Raw genomic sequence first — 17,435 nt, forward strand, 5'->3', positions numbered from 1 at the left:
TGACTAACACAGTAGGTGGAGGGGTGGGGGAGAGGAGACTGTCACAACTGCCTTACAAATGCATCCTGCTCTTCCTAGCACAGGGCAGGGCCAGGCTATGGGTTGAAGTGGAGCTCAGCCAGCAGGTCCAATAAGCACAGGAACTTGCTAGCTTTCACCCCTGCCTGACTTAACTTTCCTCAGAGTTCTGGAAAGCTTTGGCCGAATCCCAGTATCTTCTCCTCCCCCTCATCCCCCAACACTGCTTGATTTGCCATACATCTTCGCTCTTCCAAATTCAAGCCAGGTCTAATTCGGGCTCACCCACAACAGAGGGACTACCTTTGCAGCCTTGGCATCCTGGACAGAAGTCTGAAATTCCCCTCTCTCCTCCACTTTCCAAAGAAAAACCACCATTAAAGATGTCTTCCAGGAGGCCAGCTCGCATTACCCTGCTGGTTTGAGAAGGTCTAATAAGCATCAGCTGAAGCACCTGGGCTTCATACTGCTTAATCAGCAGCATCCTTTCTTTTGGTCTTCCATCACTCCCCCAAATCCTCCTTCTCCTTTTATGCGGTGTGCTGTTTCTTGAATTGCCTCCTGCTGAATGAATTTCTGCTCCTGCTGTTGGAATTGCCTGTGTCTCCAGGCAGGTGATGCAGGCTGAGCCCAGGGCCTGCCACAAGAGACAAAGACTCTTCTCCACCTTACCCCCAGCGTGGATCGATGCAGACACTGACACAGTCAGCCAGTGTCCAGGCTCCTGGTCTGTAATACACCTGAAACATTCTTTGCTAACTCTCTTTGGCCTGACACCACCTTACAAGCCCCATCATGTGCAGCACCTGCTTTGGAGCAGTTCTAGCTAAAATTGAGGCACTAGGGCCGGAGAGTCGATGGTGCCCCATGCTCAGTCACAAGCCCTCCTTCTTGTGCAAGGATGCACTTCCTCCCACAACAAGGCCACACACACGCCACCCTCCTCGCATCTCGACACGACAAACCCTCAGTAATGCTGTTCTCTGCAGAAGACTATGGCTTTTGTTAAAAAAAAAGTATGGAGAGAAACACAGCCCTCTGGCGCGATATCCGTGTCACACCCCAGCAGCAAGAGCACTGTTGGTACAGGGCTGTGGTGTTAGCTGAAGTTAGGGCATGCTGAGGGCAGTTTCAAGAGGAAATGCCGTTTTATCACCTTATTTTGGCAGGGTTGGGACACTGGTCTGTCATAAACAATAGCTTCACCTGAAGAGGTTGTGAACTGTCTCCATGGGGCCAACAGCAACGTCTCGGGGGAAATATCCAAGGCTGTGAGATTAGGTGCTTGGGACTCCAACACCAGCACAAGGGTGACTGAATCTGGTGCCAAGAGAAGAGCACCCATCCTGCTGCATGGCTCTCCTGGCAGCGACAATGGTACGGGGAGGGCCCAGAGCAGGCGTCCTTGGCTGCGGTGGCTAACACCCACTGCCGACGCAGGGCCTACAGCTCTCCCATAGTGTCGACTGACCTGCATCTACCATCTGCTTTTCCTCCTCTGGTGGAGGAGAAGGGGTGTGTGTGAAAAGGGTTATCTACCTAAGACAGACAAAATCTGTCCTTTATCTCAATCAAAGTCTTCCCAACATTTCAAGAAAGTGATCAAGCAAAACTTCAGAGATTAAAATGTTTTAGCTGATGCCTGCCCCCTAGATTTTACTGGACCCAAAATAGTTCCCAAAAATCCACCCCTCCTCCTTACAAGAGGAAAAAAGCCCCCAGCTTTTGGAAACTATTCTGGGAAGATTTTTGTTTTAAATTTAAGGTTTTTAATGACAAAAACCCTTCCATGTCTTTCCCTCTCCCTCACATCCTCATTAAATTACAATCTCCCTGGCCCTTCCCAGTCAGGACTGCTCCACGCTGACCAGCCACTGCATCACCCAGACACTTCCTAGGACTTCACAGCCTTCAGTCAGACAGTGCAGGGCCAGGAAAGAAAGATGTAAGAAGAGCCAGATACTTGTAACTGAAGCATCAGCAAAGCCTGTTTGTTCTGGAAGAGAATCAGCCACAGACAGACCTATTTGTTTATCCACAGAACCAGAGTTACATCAATATGGACGAGTCTCCACTGTAATGCACTGATGCTGTCAAGGGCTCTGATGCTTGAGTCTTTGGTCTCATATATAATGACACTTCTATCTTTCATAGAACAAACTTGCTCTTCACACTTGCCAGGCAGATGCCAGGACAGAAACAGGACAAAGGGGAAAACCTGCCTGCTAACACCTCCTGGGTGAGGAAATCCTTCCAAAGTGGCAGACCCTTGCTTGTAAAATGCGCACGGATTTTAGCTTCTGGTTTAGTGATTTAAGGCATGGTCAGAATTGATGGTTATTTCTTTCTGATCCTGTATAAGTTCTTACTTCCAGGCCTATACTTATCATTTGAGATGTCCTTGTACCTGCTCAGAATCTGCAAATGTAAATAAAATGAATGATGCTCAGCACCACACAGAAACACACAACCTCTTGTAGGATCCGATCCAACTTCACCTTTAGTGTACATGTGTGCTCTGGATTATTTTTCTTCCTGTGCCAAATAAATGTTGCTTTTAAATAATGCTGTTGTCGCTTTTGCACTGAATCAGCCATAAGGTTGCATCCTTTAAAAGAAGAAACACGTGTTTCTCGGGTCCCTTTCTGAGGCAACATTGCTTACAAAATCCTGTTCCCCTGCACACACGGTCATGCGAGAAGACTGTTTCCACACACCTGGTTCCAAGACTCTTACCCAGCACTCAGCTGACTCACTCTCTAGGCTTCTGGTCAAGACCCTGTCGTTGGTGCAGCTCACTGTGACATTTCTTCAGCTCCTTCCTCCATCTCCTTTACTCCTGCTGCTTCTTTTACAGACACATGAGCTTTCACGAAAGAATCCCACGAGCCTCCTCCACTGACATACACACCACTGTAATTTCAACTATCCAACTCTGTAAGAGATCTTAATATCTTCCTGTACATCACCAACACCTGTCACATACCAAGTTCTTTAAAAAACTTAATTCCAGTTCTGACTATCAACACTATCTTACCTATGCCACATTCTCAGCAGGCCCAAAACAATGACACCACAAACAGGGACAACTCAGCCCGCGGTGCTCACACCACCCACGCCATGTGGCACCTGCAAGCGTGTGTAGCAGGTACTACGGCTCTGTAGCTCCCTGCAGCGTTGTGTCACTTGAGGACAGCAGGCTCAGAGATTAGAGTATGCCAGCAGCATTTTGAGTCAACAGCCCAAATGCAGTTTTACACTGGGGTGTTCCCTCCTCAAATCCCTTTCAATCACAGGGATGCAGAACATGCCTATCAGCTAGCTGCTGGGGAGCTGCCAGCCCCCAACAGGACATGCTGTCATCGAGCCCCCAACAGGACATGCTGTCATCGCGGCTGTGACTCTTCCAGACCACCTCTCCATGGCTACACTCCCTGCTTAAGCCAGCCACCCTAGACTCTCCTCAGATTATGGGTAACTGGCTTTCAGTGCTGGTCAAATGTATCCTCTCACCACTTCATTACTCTAAGCCGCATAACTGAGGCTACTTCTAAGTTTTATATAACTTAGGCACTTTCTCCTACTTTTTTTCCCCAGAGCTGCAATGTATCCTGGCTTCCTCTACAAGTTCTCAGGGTATTTTCACCTCAGTACAAGTCATGTACATGTACAAGTACAAATATTCCTCAGTAAGGGCAAAAAACACTTCAAGAGGTTCCAAGGAATACAGTTGCTTTTTCCAAACTCAAAGTTGTTAGGGCCCCTTGCTCATGCCTAAACAGGAGAGGAGCTGGGGCATGCATAGCACTGTCTTTGGCCACTGTTTGGTTTTGTGGGGTGGATTAGATGGGGGAGGCTACCGTGAATATTAAGCAGTTTCTACTTGTGAGTGGTTTTCATTTATTCACTCTGTTCTTTGAAAGCAGATGTTTTGCCTATTGCCAGATACAAGAAACTAAACATAATGTCCCTTTATTTACTGTGACCTAATTCAACAAGCAGATGAGATGCAGGCTTTTATATGAAATAACCTACTGAAAAAATCCATACAGTAAAAATTCAAGAGACAGTATTTACCCATAGACTGCAGATCAGTCTATGCATAGGTGCAGTAAGTTGTCACAGAAAGCCGCAGAGCTGGAGTAACACCTACGATGAATAATCCTGGGGCAGAGAACATCACAGTTAAAAGACGCTATTTTGTGTCCCCTACTGTACATACACCTTGCTTACTTGTCTTCTACTCCATACAGTTCCTCTGCTCACAAGCTACTGCATCTTTTAATATTTTACTATCCTGAGCAAAACCTACATCTGTAGCAGACTCATGATTCTCCTTAATGTAAAGCACACAGTATTTAAGCTTAAGGAAGCCAGTCTCAGACTACAAGGACTTTCAGCATGTTTTACATATTCAAAAGTGTACACTTCTGGGATACGTAAGGCTTTTTTTTTTATTTTTAGAACATGTCTTTTAATGCCAAAAGGTAACAGCCACTAGTAAATTTTCACTCAAACGCAATCTGAATACCACTGCAGACACAGCATACAAAGATCACCTACAGACAGTTACGTACACAGGTCATCAGATGTGCCAGCTAAAGTTTACTGCTTCTCTTTCTCTGTTTTGTGGGTTTTGGTTTTTTTTTTTTTTTCCTTTTTACAACTGGACTGACATAGCTTTTAACATTTACTCATTTTGGCAAGTAACCATGCCATCAAACAAAGGCAAATGTACACGGATACTGGAACAAACTTATTGGAACCTAAAATTTGTTCTTTTCACAAACAAAAAAAGGCTTATTCTGAAGTAGATTCGAACAAATTTGTCCAAAGCAATTCCAGCAACACGCACCCCTGATCATCTACCTTCGTCTACCCTTGTTTTTAAAAATATTACAGATGTTCTTTAATAAAAGGCACGTTTGGCAGCTACTAAAATTGTCATGCATCTGGCATATGGTTTTTTATTTTATTTTTCCCTTTCAACTTTTCAGCCACCCAGTACAGGATTTCACATTTGCTGGTTAGAAAGTAAAAAAAAAAAAAGTTACTTACTCTTTACTTTGTTTGCCTTACAATGCTGCAGCAGTTGGCTATTGAATGCACTAATTTCCACTGAAGGCAAAAGGGAAATTTGTGCACAGTTGACAGAAAAATGCACTTAAGGGTGTTTTTTTTAAATGGAAAATAAGGCATGGAATTTACAAAGTAAGTTAAAAGCGCTTTTGTTTTTACAACTATATTGGGCCACAATATAAGAATTTGAAAACTTTTTACTGTCATCTTAAAACAGCCTTTTTGAACAAGTTCCTCCTTGCTGGCTGGAAAAGGCAGCAAGGAGAAAATCAAGGAGGGACTTTTACATACTGCAGCTAATTGCACTGCTCACAGCAGCAAAGCATTAAGAAACACTTTGTTTAACTTTCATATAATTTGTAAGACAAACATTCATGAGTGAGGGGCTCTATCTAGTTGAGCTTAAATTGCAGCAATGCTAGAAATACCAGTAGTAGAGGCTGCCTCTGTAAAATGCCACACGAGGTTGAGACAACAGCCACAAAGTAGGGAACTGATGCTTATTATAATGTGCTGCCATTGCCAGACAGCCTGCTGCAATGCAAATTTCTTCCAGCACCTCTTCAGGCTGAAAAGAAACTTGCTTGTATGTAACAAAATAGAATCTTCTCCCTGAAGCACAATAATCTACTACCTTCAATAGTGGTACCTCCAGTGACATCAACAAACTTGCATCAGACCCAATTCAACAGAAAGTCTAATTTAAGATGCATGCAAAAGAAAAATAATTAAACATCCCACAATGTCAATCTAAATCTTGAAAGATCTAAATCCAGTGCATTAGCATAAACATACTCTTACTGAGACAGACCTCTCCCTCCCTGATTTAAGAGAGGGTCGTATTAGAGAAACAGATTAGCCCACACTGGAGATGGCTTCTTGAGGATGGAGCACTGAAATGTTTCCATGGTATCGATCCTGAAGTAGGATAATGTTCTCTGTTAGCAGACAACTATAGAAAAACTTGACCTGGGCTGCTGAATGTCATGGCAACAGCATGTACCTTGGGGTGACCAGGCAGCATGACAGCTGACTTCCCATACAGCATGCTGAACAGAAGTAAGTGCACGGCACTTGCAAAATCGCAGGATCATAGGATAGTTTGGCTTGGAAGGGACCTTTAAAGTTCATCTACTCCAATCCCCCTGCAATGAGCAGGGACATCTTCAACTAGATCAGGTTGCTCAGAGCTCCATCCAGCCTGACCTTGAATGTTTTCCAGGGATGGGGCATCTGACACCTCTCTGGGCAACCCATTCCAGTGTTTCACCACCCTCACTGTGAAAAATTTCTTCCTTTTATCTCATCTAAACCTACCCTCTTTCAGTTTAAAACCACTACTCCTTGTCCTACTGCAACAAGCCCTACTAAAGAGTCTTTCCCCATCTTTCTTATAAGCCCCCTTTAAGTATTGAAAGGCTGCTATAAAGTCTCCCGGACCCTTTTCTTCTCCACGCTAAACAACCCCAACTCTCTCAGCCTTTCCTCATAAAAGAGGTGTTCCATCCTTCTGATCATTTTTGTAGCCCTCCTCTGGACCTGCTCCAACAGGTCCATATCCTTCCTGTGCTGAGGACCCCAGAGCTGGACGCAGTGCTCCAGGTGGGGTCTCACCACAGTGAAGTAGAGGGGCAGAATCACCTCCCTCGACCTGCTGGCCACGCTGCTTTTGATGCAGCCCAGGATACAGTTGGCCACCTGGGCTGCAAGCACACATTGCCAGCTCATGTCCAGCTTTTCATCCACCAGTACCCGCAAGTCCTTCTCTGCAGGGCTGCGCTCAATCCCTTCATCCCTCAGCCTGTATTGATACCAGGGGTTGTCCCGATTCAGGTGCAGGACCTTGCACTTGGAATCCTAGCACTTCCAAATTCCCAGAGGGCTTTTCTGAGCTAACACAAAACTATGACACTCGAAGAAAATGACCAAACCCAGGTTATGCTCCACTGTTGCACTAGACTATATATCAAGTAGAAACCTTGAGGTGAAACAGCACAAATTGTTAAGTACCGCACCTATAAGGTTCTGCTGACCTCTATACCCCTGCCTACACAGTTTGCAGTTGTTTAGGCTGACTTTTAGCCATACATCAGCCCTTTAGAGTAATACAGCAACTCTCTAGAGTAATACAGCAACTCACCTAGCCTCCACACAAGCATGTTTCATTGTCCAGGCCACACTAGACCATCCAGGGTCATTTTGTCAAGGAGTCAGATAGCATCATTAAAATGATTTCATTTTCTATGTGAAAACTATTGTCACTAATGCAAACATGGTCCAAATAAGAAGTCATTCCAGATTAATTATTAACGCAAATAAAGCTGTCATTAGACAAACCAGTGGCTTAGCAGTTGTACTCAAAAACTCCTATTCTAAAAACTCCTATTCTAAATTCAACAGGTTTGATTCTCACCCTATCTTTTCTGTTTGCAGCTGAGTCAACACCATGATTTGTGCACTGTATGACTGACCCATTCTGCTGGGCTCCAAAGCACATTTAAGGTAGGTTCTTACATGGTGACCATTATCACCCATTGTCCGAGTACCTCACCAGTAAAAGACTTTTATCCTCAACCACAAAGATACAAAACAGCATTCCCCATTTCAAAAAGGGAAACAGAGACCTACTGATATTCAAGAAATCTGTTGATTAGCAGAATCCATGTGAGGTCTCTCCTCCTAGCTGGGCAACCTAACCACTGGATCATTCCTTCTGCCTGGTCTGCCTTCGCTGCAAAACATCACAGACGAGAGCGTACAGAAGAAGAAATACAGATCAGAAAGTCTAAATTTAAGGAGTTTTCCCTGATAATCCACTGAGGAGCTAATAATTTAGATGACATTGCCAACGGTATGCCCATCATGGTGTTTCTATCCAAAGAACCAATAACCTAAACCATGCCCGCTATAGCTTGAGGGTTTTTACAAAGCTCCCATATAATGTCCTCCTCTGAAGCCAAGGTTTAGAGATCTTCACTTTTTCTTCTTTCACCAGGAAAACGTTTCAAAACAATGTTGTTAAAGACATCAAAGAGGGAATACAACTGACAAATTTCAACATTTGACTATGATGAAAACTGCTGTTCTTGTTGATGAAATCAGAACACTTTCTAAAAATGTAATGACCACACTAAAGGATCAAGGGGCACTGACCAATGGCATTGCAGAAAGCATTAAAAAAAGGTAATTTCCATCATAATTCGACTAACACCATCTCTAATGACACAGCTTTCCAAGACGCTGAAATGTATTCTTCTTCCAAAGTGGAAATGTGATAGAATTTTACTTTGACCCATGAGCCATATTAACTGAAGATGAGATACTTCATGCTTCACATACATACTGTAGTGGAGATTATAGAGCTTCTTTTCTTCAATAACTGCCACGCATTACTGTCACAGTATTGTCTAGAGTTGAAAAGCAGTACACAGGTTTATGGATAATCCATGTCATGATACTTACATCAGTACATGTTCCGTCATGTGTATTTTGGACATGGAAAGCTACCGTAAAGATTAATGTAAGTTTGAATTTTTCTAACAAGTGTCATATAGGAGGTGTGAGAAGTTTTATAACTTATAATAATTCACTTTGGGAGTAACCTAGCTTCCCAAATATTACTAAATTATTACTTTGTAACACATGCCAAAACTGACTTCTCTTTAGACTCTTATTACTAAAATACATACACTGAACTAGGAAAAATATGTACCACAACATGTGTTTTTATCCCCTTCAGTGCTTAACTGAAAAACTGAGTTGTCCATTTGTCCATGTAATAATTTAACGTATGTCAGCCAAACATATTTGTATCTTTATTTCAATTAAATTAAAAACAATCTGCAAGTATATTTATGCAACGTTCACTATATACACATGATTTATGCAACTGCAAGGCAATTCTATGTATGCTGATTAATCTATTGTTAGTAAAACATGACAATAGCTACGGAAGTTGACCAGTGAGTGCTCCTTTTCACAAGTGACTGTTTTCATGGCATGACTGAAAAAGAATAGCTACTAGCCATGAAATGGATTATCGGTAAACCTTAAAAAGAGCGTGACATAACCTAGCAGAGATTAACAGTCTTCTAAATGCAGTAGTATATCTACTTCGGATGATAGTGCTGCTTTTTAAAAAAAATTCACTGTCATCTTAATGATGTAAGACTTTCATCTGCTCTATCTAAAGAAAGCAATAATTAGACATTATGCTTCCTGGCAAAAATTTATTTTTGAACTGGCACCATAATATTTCAGAAAATAATAATAAAGTACCTCTTTGGTGAAGCCTAGGTACCCCCTACTACTCGTTGTAACAACTTGTAAACAGGACCGCAATACAGTGCTTTGCCTTAATTCTAGCTCGGTTAGGTACCACAGATCTTCCTCACAGTCCTTCTCATAATTTTAGGAAGGTATTTTAAAGCAGGGAGTAAAGCAAAGGAAAATTAAGAAGGATATAAAGTTCCCTGTTTGAGATTTAAAAAAAGTGCATAATGTTTTCATTCCAAAAACTGTGCCACTGTATGGAACTGATGGATACAAGACTGTTTTTCTTCCTGTACTGGACATTATTGATCATTACACAAACACAGTCTCTGCTCATTGGCCAAAGAAGTCTCTCAAGTCTGTTTTCTGGTACAATCAGTTGTCCAATTACTTTAGAACAATGTCCTGCATACTAAAACAAGAATAGCAAGTTAACCGGTTTTTCCACTAGAACGTCTGTTTTTGCAATTCCATTTCTGTACACTGCATTTCAAATCTATTGGAGAGTTTTTAGTGTTTGGCATACACGTCCCAACTCCTTGGCACCACCAGGTTCAGTGCATCCATTGCCAGCAACAGACGTAGCACCAGGAAAATGCGACTCCCAGCGCAAGGGACAGTTCAGGAGGAGTGGGCATTCTCCAGCAATGGTGGTCCGTCTCGATGCATTGATGGGTGTGTGTGCTCCCTTTTGTAAGTTTTTGGAGGAAGCTTTGGGATATGTTGAGAAGTGCTTTGTCGTGGAGGAACAGGCGGCCCAGCAACAGAATGGAGGTCCACATCTTGCGGTATCAAAGGTGGTGATGGAAGATGCCTCCGTGCTACATGTGGAGAAGGTGTCTGAGGGGGAGGGGGAGTAAACGGAGACGGACTGCTTGGGAAAAAGGTGTTACCAAGTTCGCTTTTTCTCCCCAATGGCGGAGGTTGGAGGTGTAGTGGTGAGCTAGAGAAAACATCTGGAGTTCGCACAGGTTCTCGTGGTGGTAACACAGGAGGGCTTTCAGGGGGGTCAGAGATGCAGGTCCGGTCAGGCACCGAGTACCTTGGTGAATACACTTTAGAGGTTGGTTGCCTAGGAGGGATTGCTGGTGGGCTGTCCAGGTGCGCAGAAGTAATCTGAGGTACACAAACATTTCATTCAATAAAATTTCAGAGTGGCAGTAAAGACCAGGACCCTACTGTGAAATGGAAGCAGAGCTCCTGCCCTGCAGATTGCTCTTATCCAGTTAAAGAGGAGGCACAGCAAGCAGGTGCAGAATGAAGATGGGAAGTAAGGAAGCAAAAGGGAGTGGTGGTGCCTGAAAAACATGTTTCTGAGAGTGATGTGGACAGAAAAGACAGAGACTGGATGTGCGGGGGGAGAGCAGGGGTATATCAATACATGAGTTAACAGCCAAGGATGGAAGGACTGAAGATGCAAAGAGAGGGACAAAAGCAAGGCAAAGAATGGTCAAAACAACAATTTCCATGCTAGTTCCAGGTCTGCTTGCTGGATAGGTGTGGGTATCTTCTACCGCCTCCCCAGTAACAAGCACCTAGGGTGGGTAATAACACCCAATATTTCTCCAAGATGAGGAAAAGGGAGAGGCGGATGATGCTGAACAGAGAAAAAAAAAATAAACTATGCTCAGAAGATGGAGTTAAGTAGTCAAAATTATCGAAGTGAAGAGTTCCCAAGCTGCAGACCACAGTGACAGGGTAATTGGTCTCCAACACCCTATCACGTATGTGATGTTTTCAATTACATTTTGGTAGGAACGTAATGTGTTAAACTCTGCTGGCTGACAGCATAGTCACCTGTAGTCTGAAAACAACTTGCTGAAGAGCCATATACAAGCCCTCTTCAAAGACAGACATGCTCCGAAGTAATTTTGAGTGGGATTTTCAAATCCACCCAATTCTCTGAAGTCACAAACCAGCTTCCACTGAAATCAAGAGACTGTCTGCAACAAAGGCTGGATCAGATCCCAAATGCCAGACAAATGCAAAAGGAAAACGTAGCAATGGCTCAAGCAGGCAGGCAGACAGGACAGGTAATCAAGAAGGGAAAGCAAGCACTGGCCACCACAGCATCAGGGTCAAATATTCTAAGGAATGTTTTCAGAGGACTGAGGTCTGCACATCACTTTCCATCATTACTATTCTTCAATTCTTTACCCTGACTCATACACCCCAAAATGACGCTCTGGGACAATTATTGCAGATGGAAACATCTGCCTGAAGTCTCAAGTTCTCACAGGCAATGTGAGGGCCTGAGCATAGTGGATCAGTGAAGAAGAGACATTTCTAACCCTAAATTTAGGTCCCATCTGTTAATTTTCGTTCTTTTGGGATCAGGACGTAAGGAGGCAGAGCTGTGAAGGCCTAAAATACACCACTGCTTACTCTTTCACATGCAGTTCTTCAAAAATACGTGTGCTATCTTTAAGAGTTACTTTTCTATCATACCCTGCCCTCTGCTCCCAGAAAAAATGCCCCTTTTTCTCCTTACTTACTTTTGATGGAGAGGATTCAGCTGGGGCGGACTCTGGTCGTCTTCGTGGAGGAACTGGAGGGGGGACATGAGCTTCATCTGAATTTTTGGTAAAGTTTATGGATGAGACAGAAGCAGATCCTAGTGGACATAAAAAAAATCCTGATAATGATGAACTTTTATTCAACTCAGTATATTTCCTTTATTGCTGCCAATAAAGGTGTCATAAATAATAGAGTAATTACCCACAGAAAGCAGCATGAATCAAGAAGGTGTTAAAGACAGACAATGAAACAACCCTCTAACTTGCAGCTTCCAGACAAACTGCTTTTCTGAGCTGCAATCACCTCTGTGGCCTTCAGTTCCTGCACATTCTTAAGTAATCCTCAAGACCAAAACTACACCACAAAGTTGTTCTTGTATCACAACAGCACTAAACCAATATCCTGCAGTCGATGGGCCAACCCAACAATGAAGAAATACCTTCTTCTGAAGAGGTATTCCAGAGACCTGGCTTGGACACTCAGCAATGTCACTGCTCTGTTAAGCAACTTCTGCTTTTAGCAAGTCATTTCACCTCCTTTTGGCAACCAGCTGAACACAGGACCAACCTTGTACTTCCTTTGAAAGCCCTCATACACGAAAGGAGGCTATGTCCACTATAAATTACTGAAAGCACACCATGAAATATGAGCTTCCTTGTATGTTGGTGAATACAGAAGAAAAATAGGTGTGGGTGGGTCCTGATGGATTTAAAGCAGGGAAATACTGATTTTAAGTTCTGCAGGAAAACCATCCCTGTGCAATGAAACCAAGTCGGAATGGCAGACAGCAGAATAAGGCACCCACAAAACATTCATTTTTATTCTCATTGTTCACCATCAAACAGATACTCCGAATTGTATCAAATACATTCACCTCATCTATCTATGGCAGCAAATCCCACAAATGTTTGTTTGGGACATATATGGGCACTAGAGATATATCTCTGCCTTCTGTTTTGACAGTTTCTCCACAGACATGTAATACCCTCTATGTAACACACCTAATTCTGTTCAGTTTCTCCCTTTACAATAAAAACTTATTTAAAAAAGGAATAAAACACACTGAAAGTTTTTGCTGCCACGAGGAGACAAAAGCAACTATTTCTATAGTTACTTTAGAAGACTAAATATGATTTCACCCCTTTAACACCACAAAATCTAATATGCACATTCTTGGTAGACTATCTATTAGCACCTACTTGCATGAAAAGGACTTGAAGGATCTGAGTCAAACACACTGCAAGCATCTGTAGTACTTGAAGTAGCAGAAGCAGGGGGAGGGGTCAAAGGTGTTCGGGGAGAGTTCGGTGCAGATGCTGTAGTTTCAGTCTCGCTCTCTGGGATGCGGCTGTAACTAATTTTCCTTGGCTCCTGCTGCAGGGGTGTAGGATGTCTCATGGTACCTGGCCTTGGATTAGAGGGACGAACACCTGGGGACTTGAGAGGATAGCTGTATTTTTTGGGCTGAAATGACAAAAAAAAGGTAATATCAAACAAAATCAAAAGGCCACAAGATCACCTAAATGTAGCTTTGTATTTATGAAGTTAGAGATCTAAAATGACTTCTGCTATCTGTGAAAGACAAATGTAAGCATTTTTTGGAAAAAAATTTAAAAATAAATTGAATACTAACAAATCTTGGTGGAGGCTTGACATTTCGTGGCTCTATCTCTAGTGACTTGTTGAACAGATAATCTGTAAATTCTGTCTCCATGCTGTTTCCCATTGGATTCAGGTTTTCAAAAAATCTCTGAAATACAAGAAGGTAGAAAACTTGTCAGCTAAGCTACTTCTTAGTAGCTTAGTGCTGTTTGCTTCTACTGCACAAATGATTCCAACTGTTCCAGAGAAGAGAGAAAATGCTGGAGTCAGAAGTAACGATAGATTTTGAAGTTATTAAATTTGTCTGTTGCCAGCCTTTCGCTGGGCATTGCTACTGCTATGCTTGGCCTGAAAACCAGCTGTGCAAGTACCCTATATACTTTCTGCAGTGCAAAACTCAGACCAGGTTAGCTCAAACACCGTCAGAAGAAGCTGTATGTGTAGTCCATCTTTACACTGATGCAGGGGAAGACTGCTCTCACAATGCATTCTGTCAAACACTGAGGAGAACAAATAACAAAAGAAAATCTTGCAGAATCTCATAAGATAACCTGTCCTATGACTCTCTGAAAGTATATCGCTCAAAAGATATTTAAACAAAAAACAAAAGAAAAGGAAGAAAGGAAAGCAAACAGAGGACTGCTTGGACAACACCACAGATCAAGGAGAACAAATGCCAGGAGAAAGAAAAATGTGAGCATCATCACCAAAACGTAAACACAGTGCTGTCAGGTAAACGTGGAAACATAAAGGCAGTGTAACAGAGAAGGAAAAAGACAAGTGGGCTCACTGGACAAATAAACGCAACTGGGTGAATGACTGATCAGTAAGAAGATCTATCTACCAGCATCCCAATAGCTGGGAAAAAAAACCCCAAAACCCAAACTGCAAGCATTGAGCTTCTGCCCCTTCTTACAGTGAGACCTGATAGAGGCCTTCTGCTCGTGTCTGATTCAGTCTGATTGAATCTATGTGAGTTCAGTCTATCCTTATAGTCTTGTGGTGACTCTGTCAGCTGATAAAGTAGCTCGGTGCAAGGACTCACGGAAATAATGCCACTTACCCTGATGTCAAATTCCACTCTTAAACAATATGGCTGGTTCTGGTACTGCTGTATCTCTCCTGTTATTTCAGCTACCTTTCTTCTCTTGCTGAAGTTTATAAGTTCTTTCCCATGTCGCTTTAGAAATTCAGGGTTGCCTTCTTCTGTTTTCAAAATGTTAGTTAAGTAAATCCCTAAAGAGCACACAGAAGAGGTTCTCAACATATAGTACAAAACAAGGAGAAAGTCACATGATTGGAATACAAAGAATTCTTAAAGAATTTAACTTGTGCATTTTAATTATTTAGAAAAATTCTCTGTTAGGGTAAGAGAATCGCACCTAATTTTCAAATAAGGGCAACAATTTAAATATTTTAATATACCTTTTCCAGAAAGCTACCTTTTTTGCATCAAAATCTCAAAGTCTATGCATCTTTCTATTGTTTAGGAAGCTCACACAACTGAACACTATTAGCATTTTGTAAGACAACAGTACACTGAATTCAAGTGCTTTCTCTCAACTGTTCTGTCTCAATTCAGCTCTACTCCGTTAGAGACCCCAGCTACGCTCCAAAAAATTATTTTCAGGTTTTATTTTTCTGTTCCACTCTCCACTCCTGGCTTCATAATTGCATCAAATCATTTGAAGATTAGAAAGAAAAGAGTGCTTTCAAATCCATGGATAATATATCTGGAACTGTCATTATGACTCTTCTAAGTATAACTTGAAAGAAATAACTGAAGCTATTCACGTGTGATCCTGCTAACCTCTACTCATCTCTGAAGCAGGACAGAAGGTTTCTTAGTTGATCTTATCTTTCTTTGCAGAGCTCTGGAGTATATCTTTCCCCAATCTGTAAAAGGCCAAAAAAGCCATCAACACTATTTTCTTTCAGTTTTGGCCTGAAGCCTATGCTGGACAAGTGTAATATCCAGAGTTGGAACTGATATGCAGCAAACATCCAAGTAGCTTGCTAAAGAACAGGAATGCCACATGCTTAACTTCATAATTTGCTAAACATCAGAAATTCCAAGCAATCTACTTGAAAGAACTGTTAAGTCTGATGATAAAGAGGCTTTCTTCCCAAACTCTGTTTTTACAGAAATAAGTCTTTTTAATAGAAACAAGACTATAGTTATAAGAAACTATCAAAATTAAAACTCTAGCTTTATTTCTTTGAATTCTTGATGGGGAAGGGGGTCCTTCTTTCTCTACTAGTCAATGGCAATAATATTTCTAATGTGACCACCTTCCATTTAAGGCATTTATGGTCACAACACAGTTCAAACCACATTCAGAGTAAAAATGAGTAAATATGTAAATAAGATATTGCAGATATACTTATTTTTACTGCAAATAACATCTGCAATTAATAGTCACTTTACTTTTTCTTTCACATATATGCAATTAATGTCTGGGCACCTGAAATTCAAACCCAACTGTCCTGTTAAAACTGACTTCTCGCTATTTTCGTACTTTTAGTGCCTTAGCTCAATACTTTTCAAATGTTTATGCACGATACAGCTCATTCAAACCAAACGTACTTACCAAAAAAAGGCACACAAGGAGGATTAATGGACCTGAGTTTTGCCAAGTATTTCTTATAATGATCCTCACTCAGCTCATAAGCTTCTTCTAAAATCTTCTTCTGGCGACTTGGAATTTGCTAAAAAGAGAGATGAGACAGGTTGTTTGGAAAGACAGGGTAAAGGTGTAGCCCAGCAACAATACTGAGAGTAATGGCCTCCCACTGATATTTAAATCCATGACCATGAGGACAGTGTCCCACCATCTCAGGATTTTGCTACCTTTTCCTGCCTTTCTTAAGTGAGGATTGATTTCTTGCTTCTGAAACCAAGAAAATAACCCCTCTCTATTACACCCTGATTGATTCATTTGTTGGGGCATTTACCTTCCTTGCTCCTTCTTTGAAGGACACGCTTACTGAAAAGACAGGCATTTAGTGTAGCTAAGGTGCACTGCATTACACTTCTGTACCAAAAATGGAAAACATTTCACTGTACCTCAAACGTGTGATCCAACCTATACACTGCTGCGGAGTTCATAGCACTGACAATCTCAAGGACACCATTAAAGTTGTTTAGCTCTTGAAAAACTTGCAGGATCTCAATTATCCGGCTCACTACAATTACTCTTTCCTCTAGGTTTTCTGTTTCTACAATGCATCTAAATACACAAGAACATTTGATTTTGTATTGAAGTGTTGACGAGTTTTCCAAAGTCAAATATTAATTTGTAACACAAACAAACCTGAAAAGCTTATCAAATTACTTGACACAGTTTTGAAAATGTTTAGAGAATAAACATTTGAAAATATTCTAAGAATAAAAAGCTGAGAGCATTATGGTAAAATTCTTGCAGGGACCAGCTGTAGCATCTAAACATGGCTTAAAACTGGAATTCTCTCAGAACAGAATTTTTCACAGTATACTTCTAAATGGACTGTAAATGTTCAGAAATGGACTAGGTGCAGATTCAGGAAAGTCACTTACTTTTCAAACCACAAAGTGAGGTTAGTTGTATGCCTTATCATTTTGAGAAGGTTGGGAGAATTAATTTCTTTATCTTCCTTCGTCCACACACTTCCAACTAGTTCAGATGGCTGCACAGCTCTAGAAAAGTAGATGCATGTAGCAAAAAATGTAATTAAAAGCAGGAAAGAAGATACCAGTTTCCCAAAAACTCTTTATTTCCAGTGAATTTGGAATTAATATTTGGAAATAAATTCTTAAGGTATCACTTCTATAATATTAGGCTCCCCACATGACTAAGTGACTGGTATTTCTATGCTTCTTTTTCAGTGTGTAAATATTTCCTAGTTTATTTGACTATTAACCACCTCTGTTCATCTAAATGAAGAATGAAGCCTACATCTCATTCACC

At 41.6% G+C, this 17,435-nt stretch overlaps 1 protein-coding gene across 9 annotated transcripts in view; it reads right to left on the minus strand.

Moving 5' to 3' along the window:
- Window positions 1-4,873: 4,873 nt before the first annotated feature.
- SOS1 (SOS Ras/Rac guanine nucleotide exchange factor 1) overlaps window positions 4,874-17,435 on the minus strand; it is a 55,592-nt gene continuing 43,030 nt past the window's right edge. For 8 of the 9 annotated variants that reach the window (XM_082307200.1, XM_082307202.1, XM_082307203.1 and 5 more), the window contains 8 exons: window positions 17,045-17,164; window positions 16,556-16,718; window positions 16,080-16,197; window positions 14,552-14,724; window positions 13,520-13,636; window positions 13,086-13,350; window positions 11,865-11,983; window positions 8,891-10,485 (listed from right to left, as the gene is read on the minus strand). In XM_082307200.1, the coding sequence (XP_082163326.1) occupies window positions 9,991-10,485; window positions 11,865-11,983; window positions 13,086-13,350; window positions 13,520-13,636; window positions 14,552-14,724; window positions 16,080-16,197; window positions 16,556-16,718; window positions 17,045-17,164 (1,570 nt within the window). In that variant the 3' untranslated portion in view covers window positions 8,891-9,990. Of the gene's footprint in view, window positions 7,829-8,890; window positions 10,486-11,864; window positions 11,984-13,085; window positions 13,351-13,519; window positions 13,637-14,551; window positions 14,725-16,079; window positions 16,198-16,555; window positions 16,719-17,044; window positions 17,165-17,435 lie in introns of those variants that run through there. The other variant, XR_014227714.1, reaches the window with a different exon arrangement.

The sequence above is a fragment of the Platalea leucorodia genome (assembly GCF_965183815.1).
Source record: "Platalea leucorodia genome assembly, chromosome: 3".
Taxonomy (NCBI): Eukaryota; Metazoa; Chordata; class Aves; order Pelecaniformes; family Threskiornithidae; genus Platalea; species Platalea leucorodia.